Raw genomic sequence first — 25,373 nt, 5'->3', positions numbered from 1 at the left:
ACAGCTGAAGTGATCGGTTAGCTGCTCAGATAGCTGATGTTTAAAGTTGGTGAGGGAAATAAAAGTTCAGAAGAATGGCTGGATGGCTGGATGGGCATGAATGTGTTGCAACCTGAACAGCTACCAACTCTAAAGTTGCATGTTCAAATCTCATCCCAGACAATTTGAACTAATTAGCAACTTTGCAACTACTTACTACTTTTTAGCAACTTTACAACTACGTGTGTCCAAACCTTTGACTGCTAATGTGTATATCTGTGTATTTTTTTTAATTGTCAAAATATTTTATCGCCTTCCTTTGACATCAATGAACACATGCCACTGTAGGGCCTTCCTGGTGAAATAGGGGGATTATGGTCACCATCGCCTCCCTGAGCTGTGATCAGAACACACTGTACAGATACAAGCCTATATATCCATTAACGTGATCTGTTTCTAACTTCTAATCCTTCTTTCCTTATCTGTAAACTGTTGGTCGAAACAAAACTGCTTGCTTCCAATTTACAGAAACACGAAACTGAAAGAATATTGGACGGACTGAACCAAAACTTTATCCTTGCTTTTAAAATGTTCATTACAAAATCAAACTTCGGCAATGTGATCGTGAACACCATATTTGATCAGAAACAGTCAGTCATGAAGGATAGTCTTTCTCGTTTCATATGGTTCCTCCCACCACCTCACTCCGAGAGCATTTTATGGTGAAAATGAAACACATTTTTATTAGATTGCTGAACTCTCTGGAAGATGTATTGAGGTGAGCTGGTTCGCGGAAAGTATGTGATATGCTGGTAAGAATAAATTAAACTTTCAAATAATAGTTTAAATAATCAAGGCAATAGACAAGTTGTTTGTTTTGTGTTTTAATAACGTCAATAGAAGCCTTTAAAATAAATTGTGAGGCTTGTTGTTAGGCTATCATTAGCATAATCGGTGCGCTCTGCATCATCAATTCCAACAGTCATATTTTATGATTTAACTCAGTGATTGCACGTGTGCACACATGCATGATGGCGAATGTAAATATTCATAATATGCTACGTGGCCTAGAGTTACACATGCAATGCAAACGAGTTTCAGCTTGAGATGTAGTAGCGTACTTCTTGTTGTGTGGCAGGTTATTTGCTGTAAATGAAGTGTCCTCGATGTCTCACGCTTTGTGAGGGACATCCGTTTTGCTTGAAATGCAATGGAGGAAGAGACGAGTCATGGCTGTTTTATGAGTGAAAACTAAATATGTACCCAGCTAGCACATAACGTTAACAATCCAAGAACCATATGCTTATTCGAGTTTGGTGAGAGCCATGGTTGACCTATGGTTATTTTGCATACAACCTTCCCACAATATTCTGGGAATAGTGCAGAATACCCAGCTAGCACATAACGTTCTGAGAACCATGTGTTTCTAAAGTGGACATATTTTTACTTTAGCAAAATGCTTCCTACAGGTTTCTTCATGGTTCTATTTGAAGTAATCTTCTCAAATTATTCCGAGAAGGTTAAGAACCAACCGTTTTTCTGTGGGAATTTCATTACTTCAGCATAACATTTTCTGTAGGTTTCCTTGTGGTTCTATTTAAAGTCATGTTCTCAGGACATTAAGAAACTTACCATAAACCACAAGAAAACATTGGTAACGTTATAAGAATGTTATTTAAAAACTTACATTCCTTTCTCAGCTTCAATAAAACTCTCTAGCCTCGATCTTGTTAAGTGTGTTCAGGTGTGTTGGCTTCCTCCAATTATTGGCCACACCTGATCTTAATGAGTACTTGTTTCCTCTGAAATAGGGTATGTTTGAATAGAATAAAATGAATGGATTGTATAAATTTAAAAAAAAAGATGGCATGCTAACGGCAGGGAAGCCTAGTGGTTAGAGCGTTGGACTAGTAACCGGAAGGTTGCAAGTTCAAACCCCCGAGCTGACAAGGTACAAATTTGTCATTCTGCCCCTGAACAGGCAGTTAACCCACTGTTCCTAGGCCGTCATTGAAAATAAGAATTTGTTCTTAACTGCCTAAAACTACATCCTGGTGGCACAGTGGAATAATCCCATGAATAGGGAACAGAAGATCATAGGTTTGAATCTCACTGACCATGTGCTACAATACAACTTTTTTTTTGCATTATTAATGCCTAACTAAATGAAGTTCCATGTGTTCTATCTGTGCTTGGAGTTCAAAACAGTTAACCCAAACTAATGTAACAGTATGACTTTAATCCGTCCCCTCGCCCATGCTCTGCACACATCAATAGTCACCCTCGAAGCATCGTTACCCATCCCTCCACAAAAGCCGCGGCCCTTGCAGAGCAAGGGGAACCACTACTTCAAGGTCTCAGAGCAAGTGACGTCAACGATTGAAATGCTATTAGCGCGCACCACCGCTAACTAGCTAGCCATTTCACATCCATTACACTAAGCTAGCAGTGTTATTAAAAGCCTTATTGAAACATGTTCTCATAACATTATTAATTATTTTCAAATAATAACCTATAATTTTAATTCTCAGAATGTTAATGAAACCTCCCTGGAAAACTTTCAGAGAACCATAGTAAAACATTTTCAGAGCCTCACTGCAACCAAACAATGTGTGTTCCCAGAACAGGCTAAATGTTTACTTTCGTTCTCGGAAGCTTTACAAACGTTCAGTTTTATCGGTCTATTTTTATCTTAGAAAAAGCCTCCAAAATGGCTTCGTTCCCAGAACCAATGAAAAAGCAAAAATGTATGGTCCCTCAACTTCGAAGGATCCAAATGTGCTGCCTGGGTATTTTGTCATACTGCTACCTGTCAGTGAAGTAAATTCTGGCAAAAAGGTTAGTGAGTGCCACAATAACATACCATTTCTAGATCATTAATTCATTTGATAATACTGGTTCTCCTTTACCATGTCATTTTGGGGACTTGCAAACTTTCGGATACTAGTGCAAAGCTCTAACCACAAGGCTACCCTGCCGCCCCAGTGACCATTTACAATAAAGCATCTATTAATGTTTTTACCAACACTTGTAATGGAAGTTTATGCTGTTTTTTTTAAATCATAAGGTTATTTAATTAGCATTGTTACATTGGTTAACTTATCTATTATCCCATACTTATTTCAGATCCAGGCCATCTGTAGCTCAGTTGGTAGAGCATGGCGCTTGTAACGCCAGGGTAGTGGGTTCGATCCCCGGGACCACCCATACGTAGAATGTATGCACACATGACTGTAAGTCGCTTTGGATTAAAGCGTCTGCTAAATGGCATATATTATTATTATTATATTATTATCTGAAAGTTTTTGACCTTTGACCGGGGGTAAGAGTGGCGTGGCTGAAAACACCCTGCTAATGGATATAAATGAAGAGGTAGGTTGTGACACTTGGGGTTGAACCTTAAATCTTTTCTCAATTCCTCACGTCCTCTCTCCTCACCCCCTTCCTTAAATGCAATGCAATGGATCTCTGATGCGTTTTGAGAAAGGAGGAAAGGAGATAGAATTCAAGGAAAGACTTTTGATGCTTTTACATCGGTACAGGAGGACAGTGTCCAGATTGGAGGGCATTCATATTTGTTTAGATTGCTAGATGCTTTGCATAATGTCAAGATTGTGTAACTATAGCACCACCGAAGATACCCCTTCAGGCAGACGGAGCAGAGGCTAAAGTTGTCTATTGCCCAGAGACTGAGAGGAGGGTGGAGAGAAAAGGGACTGGAAATGTCTTGAGAAGCAGTAAGGAGAGGCCTCACTGCTGGTTAACTTGGTCGTCTGACCATGTTGGTGAAGATAGACAGATGATGGGCAGAGAAAAAGAGAGGCTGTTTTGGTGCCATCATCATCTGCACCTTTCTGTTACACCATTTTTGCAACTCTGCTAAGGCTGAAAAGGAGCGCAATAGCGTGGAGGCGAGCTGAGCCTGTGTACGTGTAACTTCCTGTTGAAATGAGCTATACCGCTTCCTGCCTTTGACTATTTTGAAGCTGAACGTTGCTAATAGAGAGTGAATTTAGACCGAGCTTGACAAGTGTCTTGTTACCTTGTTTGAACCTGATGAGCTAAAGTTGTAGCTTGGTTTGAGCTGTTCTGTTTTGACATGTTCTTAACACCTGTTTATAGGTAACTGATGGTTAAACGATTACATCTTAGCCTAGAGGTTAAGAGTGTTGGGCCAGTAACCGGAAGGTTGTGGGCTTAAATCCGTGAGCCGACGAGATGAACAATGTGTTGATGTGCTCTTGAGCAAGGCACTTAACCCTAATTGCTTCTGTAAGTCTGCTAAATGACTAAAATGTAGTTTTACGCTGGAGGTTTTGAGCCCTGAATGCTGATTGCCTGAGAGCTGTGGTATACAAGACCGTATACCACGAGTATGACAAAACCTTTATTTTTCTTGTTGTAATTACATTTGTAACCAGTTTATAATAGCAATAAGGCACCTCGGGGGTTTGTGGTATATGGCCAATATACCACGGCTAAGGGCTGAATCCAGGCACTCCGCGCTGCGTTGTGCGTTTGAACAGCCCGTAGCCTTTGTATATTGGCGATATACCACATGCCCCTGTGCCTTATTGCATTGTTGTGGTGTGGTTAGTGTTATAGTAGACCTGGGAAGATAAACCGAAAATTACCAGCACCGACATTGCCTTCCTCTTACCTAAGCATTTAGCTTACATCAGTAATTTTCTGTGATTTAAAGAAAGAAAATATACACAACGCTCCCGTAAATTGTTAAAAAATCCATTATTTGGTCAGCTTTAATAGCCTCTGCATTATGTTAATTCCTGCTATGAAAGTATCTGCCTGTCCCTGTTACGCTGTCTGCTGCTGACTCTCACTCCCTGTCCCCACTGTCCGCACGTATGAGGGAGAGATGTGGGAAAAATACAGCTTTCAAAGATCAAAATACTATTGTGGGAAAAATAATGGTCTATACGAGATAGTAAACCTAAATCTCTAGATGAGGAAAGGGTGCTTAGCCCCCTCAAGCCGGTGTCTCCACACCACCAGGGCCTTTACCACAGCTAACAACTCCCGGTCTCCCACATCATAGTTATGCTCCGCCAGACCGAGCTTCCTTGAAAAGAAAGCGCAGGGGCTGCGTTTCGGTGGCGTACCTGAGCGCTGTGATAGCACGGCACCCACCCCAGCCTTGGACGTGTCCACCTCCACTATGAACGCTAAAGAGGGGTCCAGGTGTGCCAACACGGGCGCATCAGTGAACAGCGCCTTCAACCTATTGAAAGCTCTGTCCGCCTCTGCCGACCATCGAAATGCACCGGCCCCCCCTTCAGCAGTGAGGTAATGGGGGCCGCTACCTGGCCAAAACCCCGGATAAACCTCCGGTAGTACTTGGCAAACCCTAAAAACCGCTGCACCTCCTTCACCGTGGTTGGAGTCGGCCAATTCCGCATGGCCTTAAAGCGGTCACACTCCCATCACCACCCCCGAGATGGAAATGCGATAACCCAGGAAGGAGACGGCTCGTTTGACGTATAGGTCATGCTCCAGCAGTCTACCAAGCACCCTGCGCACCAGAGACACATGCGCGGCATGTGTGGCGGAATAGATCAGGATATCATCGATATATACAACCACGCCCTGTCTGCACAGGTCCCTGAGAATCTTGTCTACAAAGGATTGGAAGACGGCTGGAGCATTCTTTAACCCATACGGCATGACGAGGTACTCATAGCGGCCCGATGTGGTACTAAACGCAGGTTTCCACTCGTCTCCCTCCCAAATACGCACAATCGCACAATCCCCCCTGAGGTCCAGTTTTGTGAAAAACCGCGAAATGATTCCACCGCCGTAGCGATGACAGGTAGCGGGTAACTAAACCCCACTTTGATGGAATTGAGACCTCTATAATCAATGCACAGACGCTGACCTCCCTCCTTTTTCTTCACAAAAAAGAAACTCAAGGAGACGGGTGAAATGGAGGGCCGAATGTACCCCTGTTCCAGAGATTCCATGACATACGTCTCCATAGCCAACGTCTACTCCTGTGACAATGGGTACACGTGACTCCTGGGAAGCGCAGCGTTTACCTGGAGGTTTATCGCACAATCCCCCTGTCGATGAGGTGGTAATTTGGTCGCCCTCTTCTTACAGAAGGCGATAGCCAAATCAGCATACTCAGAGGGAATGCGCACAGTGGAAACCTGGTCTGGACTCTCCACCGACGTGGCACCGGTGGAAACTCCCATACACCTACCTGAACACTCCTCTGACCACCCTCGGAGATCCCCGTCTCCATGAAATCTCAGGATTGTGATTAGCCAGCCAGGGAATTCCTAGCACCACTGGAAACGCAGGTGAATCAATAAGGAAGAGACTAATCCGCTCCTTGTGATTCCCCTGCGTTACCATGTCCAGTGGAACTCTGGCCTCCCTGAACAGCCCTGACCCCAATAGCCGGCTATCTAGGGAGTGCACGGAAAGGGGGGATCTATCGGCACCAGCTGAATCCCAGCTTGAGGGCAAGTCCGCGATCCATAAAGTTCCCAGCTGCGCCTGAATCGACTAGCGCCCTATGCTGGGAAGAGGGAGAAAAATCAAGGGAAAAAATTAACGCAAACATGTGACCAACAGTGGGCTCTGGGTGAGTTTGATGCTGACTCACCTGGGGTGACCGAGAAGTGTTCTGCCTGCCCTCTCGACTCCCTGCCAAGCTCCTCCAGCACCAGTCGGCCGTGTGTCCTCTCCGACAACAGCTGGTGCAGGAGGAGCCTCGACATGCCCCCCCCCCCAACTCCATAGGAATGGGAGTGAGAAGGCTAGGAGGTGGAACTGACAGAACCCTTTCTGAACGCCAGCGGGCAGCTAGCAGATTGTCCACCCGGATTGACATGTCTATAAGTTCATCGAGGGAGAGAGTGGCCCGACACGCTAGCCCCCTCGGACGTCCTCCCCGAGGCTGCACCATAGTAGTCCATCAGGGCCACATCGTTCCACCCGGGCCACAGCGGCCAAGGTCCGGAACCCCAACGCAAAGTCCTGCGCGCTCCTCGTCTCCTGCCTGAGGTGGATTAGTTGCTCAGCCGCTGCTCGGCCCTCCGGAGGGTTGTCGAATACAGCCCGGAAACGGCGGGTGAACTCCGGATAGTGCTCCCTCGCCGAGTCTGGGCCATTCTACACCGCGTTGGCCCACTCCAGAGCTATACGCGTCAGGCAGGAGATGAGGACGCTCACACTCTCCTCCCCCGAGGGAGTCGGCCTCACGGTAGCCAGGTACAACTTGAGCTGGAGTAGAAACCCCTGACACCCAGCTGCCGCTCCATCGTACTCCCTCGGGGGTTGCTCCTGCTGACTCCATTTGGGGTGCAGGCTTCTGTAACGCATTGGGCGTGGTGGAGTAGCGCTTTATTACGCACCGGGAAAAATGTACTCGCCAAGAAACTGGCCGCACATAAACAATCGCCCAAAACCAGGACCACACCAGTCCGGAGGGAAAATCCAAAACAACCAGCACTACCACACAAAATACACAGTTGGAAATGAAATGAGCCCGCACAAAGAGCAGGCGGGCCTACCGGCTTAAATAGTCCAACTAAACCTAAACAAGAAACAGGTGTTACTAATCAGATGAAAAAAACAGAAAAGGGAAAAGGGATCGGTGGCAGCTAGTAGGCCGGTGACGACGACCGCCGAGCGCCACCCGAAGAGGAAGAGGGGCCACCTTCGGTAGGAGTCGTGACAGTTGGACTATTAACATTTAACATTTAAGACTATTGACCGAACTGCTGTATTTGTATCACTCTGATGGTAATTACTATTTTAAAATGACTTTAAATATTTTATAAAGTATTATTTGTGTTAGAAGGAAAAGCTATCTCCTCTCTCAGCCCACAAAATGACCGAACAAGAAGTCCTCAAGAGTTAGACCTGGCTCGAGGGGCAGTAATGTCGCTGTTAAAGAGTGAGTGGGGCAATTTGGGATGAAAATTCCATAGTTCCCACTTCCAGGTGGGAATAGCATGTGACAATACAAACTAGATTGCATTTCCAGCTGAACAAAGTCTCCCTGTTTTTGTCTCATTTACATTTACATTTAAGTCATTTAGCAGACGCTCTTATCCAGAGCGACTTACAAATTGGTGCATTCACCTTATGACATCCAGTGGATCAGCCACTTTACAATAGTGCATCTAAATCTTTTAGGGGGGTGAGAAGGATTACTTATCCTATCCTAGGTATTCCTTAAAGAGGTGGGGTTTCATGTGTCTCCGGAAGGTGGTGATTGACTCCGCTGTCCTGGCGTCGTGAGGGAGTTTGTTCCACCATTGGGGGGCCAGAGCAGCGAACAGTTTTGAAGTCTCAAAGAGCCCCCTGTGTGAAATTCTGAAATTATTCGATTGGCTGATGAACTCCCATTTATTTGAACTTGTTAAATCTTGGATTATTTTTCTTAATTTGCAGGAATGTGATTTATACCTTGGGGAAGAAGAGGATCCATCTCACAGAGCACAAACTGACGGTCTAAAGTCTGAGCCAACTCAATCAATGGATGCTGCCGTAGCAGGTATTAAACAGACATCTAAACAGGGCCATGTTCAGCAGGACACAACGTTGGCCAGGTTTCAGATAGACATTTATTTTGTGTAAGAAACATTCCTCTCTGGGATGTAGAATAAGGAATCACGACAACTCTATTCATGGCATTTCTATCTGCATCCTCCCACATCGTTTGCGTATTGTAACTAAGTAAGTTAAGACATCGACTAAGTAAGTTAAGACATCGACTAAGTAAGTTAAGACATCGACTAAGTAAGTTAAGACATCGACTAAGTAAGTTAAGACATCGACTAAGTAAGTTAAGACATCGACTAAGTAAGTTAAGACATCGACTAAGTAAGTTAAGACATTGACTAAGTTTCCCCCCCAATTAATTTTTTATTTTGTTGTTGTTGTTATTATTCTTTTGGGAAATTGATCCGCAGGGCTACAGAACGGAGGGCCGCCAGTTGCCCATCCCTGGGTATCCCGGGGCTTTACCAATCTAAAAATGTTTAGCTGACATGGACTAATTCAGTGACTGTCAGTGACTGACATAAAAAAATAAAATTTCTAATGCACAAGCAAATAATAGAAATAAAGATCCGAGGGCCTACATAAAGGTCTGCACTGTGTCGAGATTGGCGTGGCGCATTGTGTTGACTAGAATGCAGTGGTATAAAGTACTGAACTAAAATACTTTCAATTACTACTTAAGTCGTTTTGGGGGGTATCTGTACTTTCCTATTTTTATATTTGACTACTTTCACTTTTACTCCACAACATTCTTATAGGGCTCCCGAGTGACGCAGCAGTCTAAGGAACTTCATCTCAGTGCTAGAGGCGTCACTACAGACCCTGGTTCGTTTCCAGGCTGTTTCACAACCGGCCATGATTGGGTGTCCCATAGGGCGGCGCACAATTGGCCCAGTGTCGCTAGGGTTTGGCCGGGGTAGGCCGTCACTGTAAATAAGAATTTGTTCTTAACTGACTTGCCTAGTTAAATAAAGGTTAAAAAGAAAATGATGTACTTTTTACTCCATACATTTCCCTTTTACTCCATACATTTCCCTTTTACTCCATACATTTCCCTTTTACTCCATACATTTCCCTTTTACTCCATACATTTCCCTTTTACTCCATACATTTCCCTTTTACTCCATACACCAAAAAGTCCTTTGGATTTCGAATGCTTAGCAGGACAGGAAAATGGTCCAATTCACACACTTGCCAAGAGAATGTCCCAGGTAATCCGTACTGCCTCTCATCTGGCGGATTTATTTTGTAAATTATGCCAGTGTTGGAGTGTGCCCCTGGCTATCCATAAATTTAAAAAACAAGAATATTGTGCTGTCTGGTTTGCTTAATATAAGGAATGTGAAATTATTAATATTTTTGATACTTAAGTATATTATTTGAGCAATTTAATTTACTTTTGATAATTATATTTAATACCAAATACTTTTAGACATTTACTCAAGTAGTATTTTACTGGGTAGGCTATAAGGTAAGCTATATTTACTTTTACTCAAGTATGATTCCTGCAATAATGTGTGAACCTTACCCGGCTCCACAAGGGGGCAAAAGGGGGCTTAGCCCCCTCTGTTGAAACTTGTGCCCCCTCAGTTTTAGTTTTATGTTCCTATATATAGAGCAAAAAGATCCAAATGATTGAGTGACAGGTTGGCGCAAAATCTGTATCTCCGCTGCGCTGTCTCAGCACAATGACAGAGCACGCAGGGGTACAGTTAAAGTCGGAAGTTTACATACACCTTAGCCAAATACATTTAAACTCAGTTTTTCACAATTCCTGACATTTAATCCTAGTAAAAATACCCAGTCTTAGGTCAGTTAGGATCAACACTTTATTTGAAAAATGTGAAATGTCAGAATAAAAGTAGACAACTATTTATTTAATATTTTATTTCTTTCATCACATTCCCAGTGGGTCAGAAGTTTACATACACTCAATTAGTATTTGGTAGCATTGCCTTTAAATTGTTTAACTCTGGTCAAACGTTTTGGGTAGCCTTCCACAAGCTTCCCACGATAAGTTGGGTGAATTTTGGCTCATTCGTCCTGACAGAGCTGCTGTAACTGAGTCAGGTTTGTAGGCATCCTTGCAAGTACACGCTTTTTCAGTTCTGCCCACACATTTTCGATAGGATTGAGGTCAAGGCTTTGTGATGGCCACTCCAATACCTTGACTTTGTTGTCCTAAAGCCATTTTGCCACAACTTTGGAAGTATGCTTGGGGTCATTGTCCATTTGGAAGACCAATTTGCCACCAAGCTTTAACTTCCTGACTGATGTCGTGAGATGTTGCTTCAATATATCCACATAATTTTCCATCCTCATGATGCATCTATTTTGTGACATGCACCAGTCCCTCCTGCAGCAAAGCACCCCCACAATATGCTGCTGCCACCCACGTGCTTCACATTTGGGGTGGTGTTCTTCGGCTTGCAAACCACCCCCTTTTTCCTCCAAACATAACGATGGTCGTTATGGCCAAACAGTTCTATTTTTGTTTCATCAGACCAGAGGACATTTCTCCAAAAAGTACGATCTTTGTCCCCATGTGCAGTTGCAAACCATATTCTAGATTTTTTTTAATGGCGGTTTGGGAGCAGTGGCATCTTCCTTGCTGAGCAGCCTTTCAGGTTATGTTGATATAGTACTCGTTTTACTGTGGATATAGATACCTTTGTACCTGTTTCCTCCATCTTCACAAGGTCCTTCGCTGTTGTTCTGGGATTGATTGGCACTTTTCGCACCAAAGTACATTCATCTCTAGCAGACAGAATGAGTCTCCTTCCTGAGCGGTATGACGGCTGCGTGGTCCCATGGTGTTTATACTTGCGTACTATTGTTTGTACAGATGAGCATTGTACCTTCAAGCGTTTGGAAATTGCTCCCAAGGATGAACCAGATTTGTGGAGGTCTACAAATTATTTTCCTGAGGTCTTGGCTGATTTTCCCATGATGTCAAGCAAAGAGGCACTGAGTTTGAAGGAAGGTACTTTTATTTTTACATTTGTTTAATTTCACCTTTATTTAACCAGGTAGGCTAGTTGAGAACAAGTTCTCATTTACAACTGCGGCCTGGCCAAGATAAAGCAAAGCAGTTTGACACATACAACAACACAGAGTTACACATGGAATAAACAAACATACAGTCAATAATACAGTAGAAAAAGTCTATATACAGTGTGTGCAAATGAAGTAGGATAAGGGAGTAAGGCAATAAATAGGCCATGTTGGCGAAGTAATTACAATATACCAATTAAACACGAGTGGTTGATGTGCAGAAGATGAATGTGCAAGTAGAGATACTGGGGTGCAATGGAGCAAGATAAATAAATAAATAAATACAGTAAGGGGATGAGATAGTTGGATGGGCTATTTACAGATGGGCTATGTTCAGGTGCAGTGATCTGTGAGCTGCTCTGACAGCTGGTGCTTAAACTAATGAGGGAGATATGAGTCTCCAGCTTCAGTGATTTTTGCAGTTCGTTCCAGTCATTGGCAGCAGAGAACTGGGAGGAAAGGCGACCAAAGTAGGAAATAGCTTTGGGGGTGACCAGTAAGATATACCTGCTGGAGCGTGTGCTGGGTGCTGCTATGGTGACCAGTGAGCTGAAATAAGGCGGAGCTTTACTTAGCAAAGACTTGTAGATGACCTGGAGCCAGTGGATTTGGCAACGAGTATGAAGCGAGGGCCAGCCAACGAGAGCGTACAGGTCACAGTGGTGTGTAGTATATGGGGCTTTGCTGACAAAACGGATGGCACTGTGATAGACTGCATCAAATTTGTTGAGTAGCGTGTTGGGGGCTATTTTGCAAATGACATCGCCGAAGTCGAGGATTGGTAGGATGGTCATTTTTACGAGGGTATGTTTGGCAGCATTAGTGAAGGAGACTTTGTTATGAAATAGGAAGCCGATTCTAGATTTAATTTAGGATTGGAGATGCTTAATGTGAGTCTGGAAGGAGAGTTTACAGTCTAACCAGACACTTAGGTATTTGTAGTTGTCCGCATTTTCTTAGTCAGAACAATCCAGAGTCGTGATGCTGGACGGGCGGGCAGGTGCGGCCCCGATCGGTTGAAGATCATGCATTTAGTTTTACTTGCATTTAAGAGCAGTTGGAGGCCACGGAAAGAGAGTTGTATGGAATTGAAGCTGGGGATGATCACGGCAGCTTTCCAATCTTTGGGAATCTCAGACAATACGAAAGAGAGGTTGAACAGGCTAGTAATAGGGGTTGCAACAATTTCGGCAGATCATTTTAGAAAGAGAGGGTCCAGATTGTCTAGTCCAGCTGATTTGTAGGGGTCCAGATTTTGCAGCTCTTTCAGAACATCAGCTAACTGGATTTGGGTGAAGGAGAAATGGGTGAGGCTTGTATTATTATTGCACTATTATTATTATTATTGCACTATTGTAAAGTGGCTGCACTATTGTAAAGTGGCTGTTCCACTGGATGTCATAAGGTGAATGCACCAATTTGTAAGTCGCTCTGGATAAGAGCGTCTGCTAAATGACTTAAATGTAAATGTAAAATGCTTGGGCGAGTTGCTGTGGGGGGTGCAGCGCAGTTGACCGGGGTAGGGGTAGCCAGGTGGAAGGCATGGCCAGCCGTAGAAAAATGCTTATTGAAATGCTCAATTATTGTAGATAAATGACAGTGTTTCCTACTCTCAGAGCTGTGGGCAGCTGGGAGGAGGTGCTCTTTTTCTCCATGGACTTTAGTGTCCCAGAACTCTTTTGAGTTTGTGCTACAGGCTGCAAATTTCTGTTTGAAAAGGCTAGCCTGTGCTTTCCTAAGTGCCTGTGCATATTGGTTCCTAACCTCCCTGAAAAGTTCCATATCACAGGGGCTATTCGATGCTAATGCAGTACGCCACAGGATGTTTTTGTGCTGGTCAAGGGCAGTCAGGTCTGGAGTGAATGAAGGGTTCTACATTTTTTGAATGGGGCATGTTTATTTAAGATGGTGATGAAGGCACATTTAAAGAATAACCAGGCATCCTCTACTGACGGGATGAGGTCAATATCCTTCCAGGATACCCGGGCCAGGTCGATTAGAAAGGCCCGCTCGCTGAAGTGTTTTAGGGAGAGTTTGACAGTGATAAGGGGTGGTAGTTTGACTGCAGACCCATTATGGAAGCAGGCAATGAGGCAGTAATCGCTGAGATCTTGGTTGAAAACAGCAGAGGTGTATTTGGAGGGCAAATTGGTTGGGATGATATCTATGAGGGTGCCCATGTTTACGGATTTGGGGTTGTACCTGGTAGGTTCATTGATAATTTGTGTGAGATTGAGGACATCAAGATTAGATTGATGAATGGCCGGGGTGTTAAGCATGTCCCAGTTTAGGTCATGTAGCAGCACAAGCTCTGAAGATAGATAGGGGCAATCAATTCACATATGGTGTCCAGGGTACAGCTGGGGGCAGAGGGTGGTCTATAGCAAGTCACACACCTCCAATTGACTCAAATTATGTCAATTAGCCTATCAGATGCTTCTAAAGCCATGCCATAATTTTCTGGAATTTTCCAAGCTGTTTAAAGGCACATTCAACTTAGTGTATGTAAACTTCTGACCCACTGGAATTGTGATACAGTGAATTATAAATGAAATTATCTGTCATTAAACAATTGTTGGAAAATAAAGTAGATGTCCTAACTTGCCAAAACTATAGTTTATTAACAAGACATTTGTGGAGTGGTTGAAAAACGTGTTTTAATGACTCCAACCTAAGTGTATGTAAACTTCCGACTTCAACTGTATGTGTAAAGGTGACATGGAAAGTCACTGGGGCAGATAGGTATGATTCCTTTGGGTTTCCATAATTTTTTGGGGGAAAGGCACACACCTGTCTATAAAAAGTCCCACCGTTGACAGTGCATGTCAAAGCAAAAACCAAGCCATGAGGTCGAAGGAATTGTCCACAGAGCTACGAGACAGGATTGTGTCAAGGCACAGATCTGGGGAACGGTACCAAAAAGAATTCTGCAGCATTGAATTTCCCCAAGAACACAGAGGCCTCCATCATTCTGAAATGGAAGAAGTTTGGAACCACCAAGAATCATCCTAGAGCTGGCTCCCCAGCCAAACTGAACAATCGGGGGAGAAGGGTCATGGTCAGGGATGTGGCCAAGAACCCCGATGTTCACTCTGACAGAGCTCTAGAGTTCCTCTGCAGCTTTCCACCAATGAGGCCATTATGGTGGAGCGGCCAGGCTGAAGCCACTCCTCAGTAAAAGGCACATGACCGCTCACTTGGGGTTTGTCAAAAGGCACCTAAATACTCTCAAACCATGAAAAACAAGATTCTCTGGTCTGATAAAACCAAGATTGAACTCTTTGGCCTGAATGCCAAGCTTCATGTCTGGAGGAAATCTGGCACCATCCCTACGGTGAAGCATGGTGGTGGCAGCATCATGCTGTGGGCATGTTTTTCAGTGGCATAGACTGGGAGACTAGTCAGGATCAAGGCAAAGATGAACAGAGCAAAGTACAGAGAGATCCTTGATGAACATCTGCTCCTCTGCGCTCAGGACCTCAGACTGGGGCCAATGTTCACCTTCCAACAGGATAGCGACCATAATTATACAGCCGAGACAACACGGGAGTGGCTTCATGACAAGTCTCTGAATATCCTTGAATGGCCCATCTCTGGAGAGACCTGAAAAAAGCTCTGCAGCGATGCCCCCCCATCCACCCTGACAGAGCTTGTGAGGATCTGCAGTGATAAAGGCACACCAAATACAGGTGTGCCTTTAACAACGTACCGAGTAAAGGGACTGAATGTAAATGTGCTATTTCATTTTTTACATTTGTGAATGTATAAAAATGAACCTGTTTTTGCTTTTTCATTATGTGTTATTGTGTGTAGATTGATGAGGGAGAAAAAACTATTTAATCCATTTTAGAATAAAGCTGTAACTTAACAAAATATGGAAAAAGTGAAGGGGCCTGAATACTTTCTGAATGCACTGTGTAGTTTCTTTATAAATTGTATTTTTTAAATATTTATTTTTCTATATTACAATCCCTACCATTGATAGGTTTTGATTTCCATTTCATTTTGAATAGCCATGGAGTGGTTTTGGTTTCTTGAAACAGTTATCAATGTATGTATAGCTTGTTGACTATGAGAGCTACTCGTCTGCCTTTTAGTCTATTGTCCTTGAAGATGGGTACAGTACTTTGCGTCGTTCTGCTATTCCCTTTGGGAACGGATCGTTCAGGCCTTTTTGAAAGCCGGCAAGTTTTTTGCCCCGGCTTTTAACCAATATTTTATCTTTAATGGGTGCGAATTTGGCAATGATTGGCACTTGTATCGATGCCCTAAATTTGGTCAACAGTATCGCCTGGGATCTGCACCGCTTTAATCATGAATTCACCTGATTTTCGTGCATTGATCTAGTCTGTATAACAAGTTCTCTTAACAACAGCTCTCTTTTTTTAGGTTCATTATCGTCAGCTTCGATAACATTACCTGTACCCTTAAACTTTTTAGTTTATTTTTCAACTGTTGCGGCTTTCTCAACACTAATTTCAAGGCTCGCCTTCGTCTCTTGTATCAAAGCAAAATGTATTTGTCACATGCGCCGAATACAACAAGTGTAGACCTTACATTGAAATGCTTACTTACAAGACCTTAACCAACAATGCAGTTTTAAGAAAAATAAGTGTTAAGTAAAACATAGAAAAGTAAAAAATGTAAATAACAAATCATTAAAGAGCAGCAGTAAAATAACAGCAGCGAGGCTATATACAGGGGGTACCGGGGTACCGGAGAACCAAGGACCAGTCAATGCTCGGTAAGCACAGAGAGTTGGCTCAGGTCTCCACCCTGACTCAGCCACACTCCCCGTGTGCCCCCCCAAAAATGTTTTGGGGGCTGCCTCTCGGGATTCCTTGCCAGCCGTGTTCCCTCATACTGTTGCCGCTCCGCCTTAGCTGCCTCCAGTTCCTCCCGTGGACAGCGATACTCCCCAGCCTGCCTCCAGTTCCTCCCGTGGACGGCGATACTCCCCAGCCTGCCTCCAGTTCCTCCCGTGGACGGCGATACTCCCCAGCCTGCCTCCAGTTCCTCCCGTGGACGGCGATACTCCCCAGCCTGCCTCCAGTTCCTCCCGTGGACGGCGATACTCCCCAGCCTGCCTCCAGTTCCTCCCGTGGACGGCGATACTCCCCAGCCTGCCTCCAGTTCCTCCCGTGGACGGCGATACTCCCCAGCCTGCCTCCAGTTCCTCCTGTGGACGGCGATACTCCCCAGCCTGCCTCCAGTTCCTCCCGTGGACGGCGATACTCCCCAGCCTGCCTCCAGTTCCTCCTGTGGACGGCGATACTCCCCAGCCTGCCTCCAGTTCCTCCCGTGGACGGCGATACTCCCCAGCCTGCCTCCAGGGTCTCTTACCATCCAGGATCTCCTCCCATGTCCATGTTAACTGTTAAAGTCTCAAATACATGTCATGAAACTTCAGACACAGTTTGTTACGATTAAAAAAACATTTACAACAGATATAACTGGGTTCAGCTGGATTTGACTGAATAAAAGTATGGTTGACACCAATGCAATGTGTTAAGCAATAATGGAGGGGGGTGCTACCAGCCGCTCAACAATAGACCAACAGGCAGTTCTGGGAAACAGATGAACATTTATGAGAAGTCACACCCTAAACCTTGTCTTGACATATAAATGATTGTTGGTTATGTGCAAGCTATGGCATATAAATGCAGAATCCAGTGGGGTGAGAACTTGGTTTGAGCTCTTCTCTGCATTCGTCACACACAGTGACACAGTGAATCCAGTTTATGAGACCAGGCTGTCTACACACAGTGACACAGTGCATCCTGTCGGTACTTGTCATAACTCTCCTGTGACTGTTAGAAGGATCAGGTTACAGTGGGTCTGCTCTACAGCGTGCTCTCTCTCATAGAGGGGGAGAGCAGGAAGTCGGCTGTTGCCGGTCGTAAAATACGCTGCCCCTATGCTCTGTAGTGTTTGAGATTGGAGTGTAAACTGTGGAACACAGAGAGAACTTTGGACATCAAAAGTTTGAATAATTAAACAATATTTCTATTTTTGAGAATGTGGGAGTGGTGTGGACACTTAAAGGACAGTCATGATGAGTGTTTCATTTGGTGATCTCATGAAGGACAGGAAACCCACATTACTGTATCTGTTTGTGTACACTTTTCAATGATCAGATTTACATATAGATGTTGGATAAAATGAATGAGTAAATATTAAACTATTTGTGATTTTTTTTTTACGTGATGTTAGCCTTCTAAATGAGAATTGTTCTTCATATAAAAGTTTTAACTAGGACTCACTCTGTGTGCAATAATAGTGGTTAACATGAGCCTAAAATTATTAATTTGGCTTTGGATGGTGTACAATACACCCAGTCACTACACAGATACAGGCGTCCTTCCTAACTTAGTTGCCAGAGAAGAAGGGAACCACTCAGGGATTTCACGATAAGGACAATGGTGACTTTAAAACAGTTTAATGGCAGTGATAGGAGACTACTGAGGATGGATCAACAACATTCTAGTTACTCCACAATACTCAACTAAATGACAAAGTGAAAAGAAAGAAGTCTTTACAGAAGACAAATATTCCAAAACATGCATCCTGTTTGGGTATGCTTGTCATCGGCTAGGACTGGGGAGTTTTTCAGGATAAAAAGAAACAGAATGGAGCTAAGCACGTACAAAATCCTAAAGGAAAAGCATGTTCAGTCTGCTTTCCAACAGACACTGGGAGACAAATAGACCTTTCAGCAGGACAATAATCTAAAACACAAGGCCACATTCAACATCAAGACAACGTCAAGACGACGTTGAATGTTCCAAAATGGCCAACTTAAAGTTTTGACTTAAATCTATTTGAAAATCATTGGCAATACTTGAAAATGACTGTCTAGCAATTATCAACAACCAACTTGACAGAGCTTGAAGAATGGGCAAATATTGTACAACCCAGGTGTGCAAAGCCCATAGACTTATCCAAAAAGACTCACAGCTGTAAATGCTGCCAAATGTGTTTCTAACATGGTATTTACTCGGGGGTGAATACTTATCTAATTAAGATATATTAGTGTTTTCTTTTTCATAATTCTTTGAGGCTCACAGTATAAGCCAGATAATGATAATTAGACCGGCCTACTGAGCTCAAAATGGACCAGCTGCCATTTTCTCGAAATGGCAGATGGCCAGTCTACGCCTGTTCTGATATGTCATCTATAAAATAAGGTTTGTGCTTCACAGATTTAATAAAAAAAAGATTTATTAAATTCACCTGATTAAATATCTCTATCTTTCCCCCCACAGAAACCCACCTGGAGAGCTTGCTGCTGAACCTGGGGTTGGAGCAACACTACACAGAGAAGCTCGCCCTGAGCACCGTGCTGCAGATCGATGAGAAGACCGTCACAGATGAACCCGCTCAGACTCTCTCAGCCCTACCATGGACTTTCTTGAAGAGGTTAATGATGGTTAATGTAACAGCTAGGAGTGTGAAATGTACCTCATCAGGAGGCGAGGAAAGTTGCGATGCTTAATTTTGCAACATAGACCTAGATCTGGATAATCTTGTTGATAACCTGGATTCTAGTAATTTTGTAAACCCCTTAGACGTTGTTACTGCTCTCTTTCTGTGCTCTAATGGTTTTCTGCAGCAAGAGATGGTCTTGAAAATGTCAATGTGTCAGTTTTCTGTGCCCCTACTTCTACCCAATTGTGACACAAAACAGTGCATTCTGATGCTTTGGGCAATGCGAGACATTGTCAAGAAGTTTAGACCTCATTCATTGTCAGACCCAAGAGGATTTGTTGAAGACAGGATTGTTCTCTCTGACCTCCCCATGGTCTCTTTTGTTAGATTGGGTGAGTGCTCTCTGTCCAAGTCACAGATTCTGAACAAGCTTCTGAGTAATCCCCAACAGTATCACGACACGTTTGTCCACCATGACATGGAATGTGGTGATAGTCCAAGGAGGATATCCAATGGATTAGTTGAGATAAGCTGGTACCTTCCCTGTGGGAACAAGAACATTGACATCTTTGGTGAACCTGTCGCTGTAGCTAATCTGAGAGGGGACATCAGTTTGTTTGAGACCCAGTACTCCTTTCTTTGTCAGACTTCCGCAGCAGTCTTTGTGTTCTTTGACAACCTGGACAACAAGTACAAGCTACTGACCAGCCAAAACACCAAGGCACAGCTGTTTTTAGTGGGTAACCTACAGAGCAAGAGCTTCAGCATTGATGCTTTGAAGAAAACCGCCAAAGAGCTAAACTTGAAGACGAGCAACGTCATCCTGAAGAACAAACAGATGAATGATGCAGACTTTGTGAAGAAGCTGCAAAACGCAGTTGGTCAGGTGATCAAGAGTTCAATGTCCAAAATGCCATTGGATCAGATGGCTGAAGTGGCACACAATCTTGGGATCTTGGTTGACGAGGACTGCCAAGAATGTCAAAGTGCAAAGCAAAATGCTGATGCAATTACTTCAAACATACATGACATACCACAGTATAAGGAAAGTCAGCTTCCCTTGCAAGGACAGGTCTGGAAGGAGCTGGCACGTCTAGAGAAGGAGGAATGCAGACTGCGGAAAGCTAGGAATCAGAACATAGAGATGTATAAAAGTGATCTCCAATCACAGAAGATACAACTCAGGAAAAAGCAGAGAAACTATGACATATCAGGTGCAATGTCTTGCTTCATAAATGCAATGTCAAGGACAGGGCTAGAAAGGTCCTACTTCTTGAAATGGATGCGAATGAACCTGGACAATCTGTCTCGTAGAAACTTGTCTGGCCTCAGAGAGCAGTACAAAGAGAAGTGCCAGAACTCTTCTGAAAACAAAGAAGAAATTGCAGACCTTGACAGACAGATTTCAAGCAGTTCTTTGGGAACCGAGCATTTCCTACGTGAAATGGGTCAACTTTATGAGTCTTCTGTCTTACTCAGAGAAACTGATGTGTCACGGCAACAAATGCAGCACCTGCCCAGACTATGTGCTGAGCTGCTTCTGGATGGGTTTCCTCTGGAGCTGGTAGACGGAGACGCGTCTAACATACCTCTGAGATGGGTGAGTGATGTGCTGCATCAGCTCAATGTCTTGGTGCAGCCGAAGAACAAGATCCTGGTGGTAACTGTTCTAGGTGTTCAGAGCACAGGAAAGTCCACTCTACTGAACACTATGTTTGGAGTGCAGTTCGCAGTCAGTAGCGGCAGATGCACAAGAGGAGCCTTCATGCTTCTCATCAAAGTCAAAGACGACTTCAAAAAGGAGCTGAACTGCGATTTTTTAGTGATCATCGACACAGAAGGACTGAAGTCGCCAGAGCTGGCACAGCTGAATGACAGCTATGAGCACGACAATGAGCTAGCCACTCTAGTTGTTGGGCTGAGTGATGTCACAATTGTCAATATTGCCATGGAGAATTCGACCGACATGAAGGACATCCTTCAAATTGTTGTCCATGCTTTTCTCCGGATGAAAGAGGTGGGAAAGAAGCCCAAGTGTCAGTTCGTCCACCAGAATGTGGCAGATGTCTCAGCACACGACAAGAACATGAGAGACCGGAAGATGCTCTTGGAGCAATTGAACGAGATGACCCAGGCAGCAGCCAGAATGGAAAAAAAGGAAGAGAACAAGATCTTCACAGATGTGATGGAGTACAACCCAGAGTCTGGTAACTGGTACATCCCTGGACTTTGGCATGGTAACCCTCCAATGGCACCTGTCAGCGCCGGGTACAGCGAGTCCGTCTACGAGTTCAAAAAGAACATGATCAAGGTTTTCCAGGACTGTAAGGCCCCTGGGAACATCATGGACTTTCTGGAGTGGACAAAAAGCCTTTGGAATGCTGTGAAGTATGAAAACTTCATCTTCAGCTTCAGAAACAGCCTGGTGGCTGATGCCTACATGAAGTTGTGCGTTGAGTTCAGTAAGTGGGAATGGTCATTCAAAAAGCACATGCACACATGGACAACAAATGCTGAAACAAGGATCTCCAACTTTGGGACAGTTGCAATGAAATACCAGATGGACAACATGAGGGATTTTCACAGCAAATTGAAAATGGAAGCCTCAACGGAACTTGTCAAATGGGAGAAGACCATTCTTGACAACCTGACCAAGTACTTCGAACAGACAGAGGGCCATGTCCATCTTGTGGAGAGATACAGAGAGGATTTTGCAAACAGCACCAAAGGTATGAAAAGGGAGATGGAAAACTCTATAATGAGTAAACTGGAAGCTGCTTTTGAGATTCGAAAAGGAATGATCAAGCTTGACACAATAAAGAAGAACCACACAGCCGTGATGGAGAAAAAAGTGCTGGGGTTGCTTGAGGACTGCAGAAAGAGTCAATCTCAGTGGTCTGAGCAGGACCTTGATAGAGAATTTGAAAAGGTATGGGAGGAAACCGTGTATGAGCTATCCAACTTTGAAGGATTGAGGCCACGAGATGTTTTGAGTGATGTTTTCAACCAGCTTCGGTCTAACATGGTGCAGAAGGGAGGTTCAGTGAATGAAAAGCTGAACCAAGTGAAACTTAAAGATCATGGAGAAGAACCCTTCATAGTCACTCCAGAGGGGTTTTTCAAGAAACTAGTAAAGGAGTTTTACATGGATGAGCACACAAGAAAAACCCAGGCCATGGCAGACAAACTGATAGCCAAATGCAAAGAGTTTGTGTTCGAGAAGGTCCAAAAGAAAACAGACTACCATGAAACATACATACAAGAGATTCTGCACATGATTGAAGAGAAGCTGGATGCCAACAAAGAACTTGACACAAGCCTCAAATTTGAACTGAACATCAAATTGCACATTTGTGGGTTTGCAGCCAGGACCTTCCAGAATCTGCATGAAAAGTTCATAACTGACAATAATCCTCGTTTGTGCCTTGAACAGTTCAAAGATAAATACTTGGAAGACTTCAAAGACTTGATCAGTGGACAAGATCAGTGTCAGAAGAAAGCTGAGCAGTTCACCACCCTGTGTCTTAAACCAGCAGTAAAAGCCTATGTTGCCAGTTCCCTGGGTCTGGAAATTGTTGATGTAATGCTGACGGGGCAGAATGCCTTTCAATTCAGCTCTCGGACATTTTTCCAGTCCTCTATCTTGAAGCAACTACTGTCAGAATTCAACTTTGCTAACTATGTGAGCTACATTTGTGACTACGAAGGCTTTGTCAAGAATTGGATTTTGGATGAAATCTTGAAGCGCTTCTCACAAGGAAACAAAATGTTTGATTTGGAAGACTGTCAACTCAAAGGGATCATCAGTGTCATCACTGAGGCAATCACAAAAGCACAGATGAATGAGAAGGGCAACATAAAGGAATTCATTAAGGACATATGCAGCCTCCTAGGAGAGAAGCTGGTGCTTCCCCAAGATACGTTGGAAGCCACCATGATCCTGAACAATTCCAACCAGGAATCGTTTGTCCACTGGCTTAAAATATCTGTAGTGGAGATGGAACAGTCGCTGAGAGAAGAGTTCCAAAGAGCAAAGGATGTGAAAATGAAATTGGAAAGACAGAACATCAAGCCACAGAACGAGTTGTTCACAAAAGTGTTTGGCTGTGGGAAGCAGTGTCCATTCTGCAAGGCACCGTGCGAGGCAGGAGGAGAGGCCCACACAGACCACTGTGCCTCAATACATCGACCAAAGGGACTTGGTCGTGTTAGGTTTGAGGGCTCAAGAAATCTTGTCACGGACATCTGCTCCTCTTCAGTGTTCAATGATACCTCCTTCAGATGCTATGAAACACGTGGACAGTGGCATCCTTACAAGAAATACCGGGACATTTACCCTGACTGGCTTATTCCTGCGGATTCCAGCATACAGGCCTCGGACTACTGGAAATTTGTGATGGCAAAATTCAACAAGCACTTTGCCGAAGAGTATGGTGCACTGCCTGCAGATATTCCCCCTGCCTGGAAATGGATCTCAAAGGAACAGGCAGAAAGAAGCATAAAAGAGTCTTTTAGCATCAAGTGAGATTCTCTAAATTGCCTCAAAGAGCAATAGCCTTAACTTGGTTTGACTGAGTCCCGACACATCAATACGTCTCAAGAGACTGCATGGAACATTCTTAGATTAAACACCAAACAAGTGTTCTTAGTTTTCAGTCAAGACATGGGCCCTTGAAATCTACCAATAAAAAAAGAAGCCATGTGGCTTTTGTGGCTGGTGTGGTAATCTGTCCTGCACTTGGCCTTAGATACTTGTCTGGCCATATTGTGGGTTTTATTTGCTCTGCTGGAAAGCAATTGATTAAATAATGAATCCTACTGTGAATCAGTCTACCTAGGGTACTAGGCTCTGAGGCTAAATCTGTTTTTAAATGCTTAAGAACTTCACTTCTGTAAGTAAAAATAATTCAAGTTTCAATTGTACATGTTCATTGCATTTTATTCATGCCTTATACGTTTTGGGAGTCAAAATGTTCCTATATATATTTCAAAATATATATATTTTGGTTCTTATGTGGTGAATAGGGTTAACATTTTCCTTTAATTTTGTTACGGATCAAACCACACATTGTTACCCTATTACTGATGTGACTCAGTCAAGTGTTGAAAAGGATCATCATTGAAATGGCAATGTTCTCTTAGATTATAACGTACTTACACATTTCATTTAATGAAAATAAACTTACTCAAGTATGCTTGTCTGTTTGTTTCTCTGTAAGAAAGTAGTACTTAATAATATTATAGGAATATTTACCAGTGTCTGTTAATACCTCAAAGTAATATAAAAACAGAGGTTCTCACAAGTTTCTTGATGTATATATATATACAGACTAACTCAAAACATTTCTGGTAAAAAAAAACCGTATGTTTTCACCCCATATTATTATTTCCTCCATGGCTCAGGCAAGGGGACGTCAAAAGGTAGTTTGGCTCAGCTCAGTCGCGACTCATGATGAGGAGGGACTTTGTAGTTGTTTCTGATTAATAAACATGCTCCCCCCTGAGGAGACTTAATACATCTTCACTTTTGAACAATTCATTCTGCACCGTTCTATCGAATGCAAATGATGTCTTTATTGAGACAAATAACAGATTACATTTTTCCATTGACACTTTGGGAAACTCTCAATAAACAACGACGCCATTCTGGAATTAGACTACCAATACTCCGCCTCTCCATCACCAGGACTTTACAGAGATAGGCTTCAAACTCAGTAGAATTTACTATCCACAGATAAGGCTGAGCAGCAGCTCCTCCGCAAGCGCGGTTTTGTTTACGAGCATGGAAAAAATGCTGGTTGACTTCTAACTCATCAATCAAGTGCAAATCTGCCTCACTCCCTCAAATTCACAAAACCTCAGGTGTTTTTATTTTTACCTTTATTTAACTAGGCAAGTCAGTTAAGAACAAATTCTTGTTTTCAATGACAGCCTAGGAAAAGTGGGTTAACTTCCTGTTCAGGGGCAGAAAGACAGAGACCCTGTCAGGTCAGGGGTTTGAACTTGCAACCTTCAGATTACTAGTCCAACGCTCTAACCACTAGGCTACCCTGCCGCCCCAGGTTGTCCCATTGAAATTATTTTTACACATCAGAATCACCTGAAGGCGATTCCATTTTGAATTATTTTTTTTACAATTTGGAAACTTCTACCATTTAGTATAGAGAAGAGAGAGGAAATTGATCAACCTTTGCAGTTAGAGGAGATTATTCATTATATTACAGCAATGCAAAGTGGGAAATCCCCTGGCCTAAATGGCTACGCAATCGAGTTTTCTTACAAACTGGCACCCCTCCTGCTTGAAATGTTTGAAAACGCCCTGGACCAGGGTGGTTTTACCCCAAACCCTGACAGAGGTGTCGGTCACGCTTTTGTTA

At 43.5% G+C, this 25,373-nt stretch overlaps 1 protein-coding gene across 6 annotated transcripts; it reads left to right on the top strand.

The window, feature by feature from the left end:
• Positions 1 to 437: 437 nt before the first annotated feature.
• On the top strand, positions 438 to 24,191 carry LOC118369168 (interferon-induced very large GTPase 1-like). Of its 6 annotated transcripts, none has more exons than XR_008093242.1 (3): positions 438 to 791; positions 8,404 to 8,506; positions 9,273 to 9,802. XR_008093242.1 is itself a non-coding variant. In XM_052497266.1 (3 exons), the coding sequence occupies exon 3, from the start codon at positions 19,187 to 19,189 to the stop codon at positions 23,519 to 23,521; it is 4,335 nt and encodes a 1,444-aa protein (XP_052353226.1). In that variant the 5' UTR covers positions 439 to 791; positions 8,404 to 8,506; positions 18,834 to 19,186; the 3' UTR covers positions 23,522 to 24,191. The 6 variants fall into 6 exon arrangements, 3 of the variants coding, with proteins under 3 accessions (XP_052353226.1, XP_035609526.2, XP_052353227.1); XM_052497266.1 differs by lacking the exon at positions 9,273 to 9,802 and adding an exon at positions 18,834 to 24,191 and having other exon boundaries at positions 439 to 791; XR_008093243.1 differs by lacking the exon at positions 438 to 791 and adding an exon at positions 3,273 to 3,351 and having other exon boundaries at positions 9,273 to 9,801.
• The last annotated feature ends 1,182 nt before the right edge of the window (positions 24,192 to 25,373 follow it).

Source organism: Oncorhynchus keta, chromosome 35 (genome assembly GCF_023373465.1).
Source record: "Oncorhynchus keta strain PuntledgeMale-10-30-2019 chromosome 35, Oket_V2, whole genome shotgun sequence".
Taxonomy (NCBI): domain Eukaryota; kingdom Metazoa; phylum Chordata; class Actinopteri; order Salmoniformes; family Salmonidae; genus Oncorhynchus; species Oncorhynchus keta.
The sequence above is the reverse complement of the archived record's forward strand: the minus strand, read 5'-3'. Positions and strand labels throughout refer to the sequence as shown.

Bases quoted from the DNA above. Each gene is read 5' to 3' on its own strand.
- LOC118369168 (XM_052497266.1), top strand. From the start codon at position 19,187: ATGGTCTTGAAAATGTCAATGTGTCAGTTTTCTGTGCCCCTACTTCTA.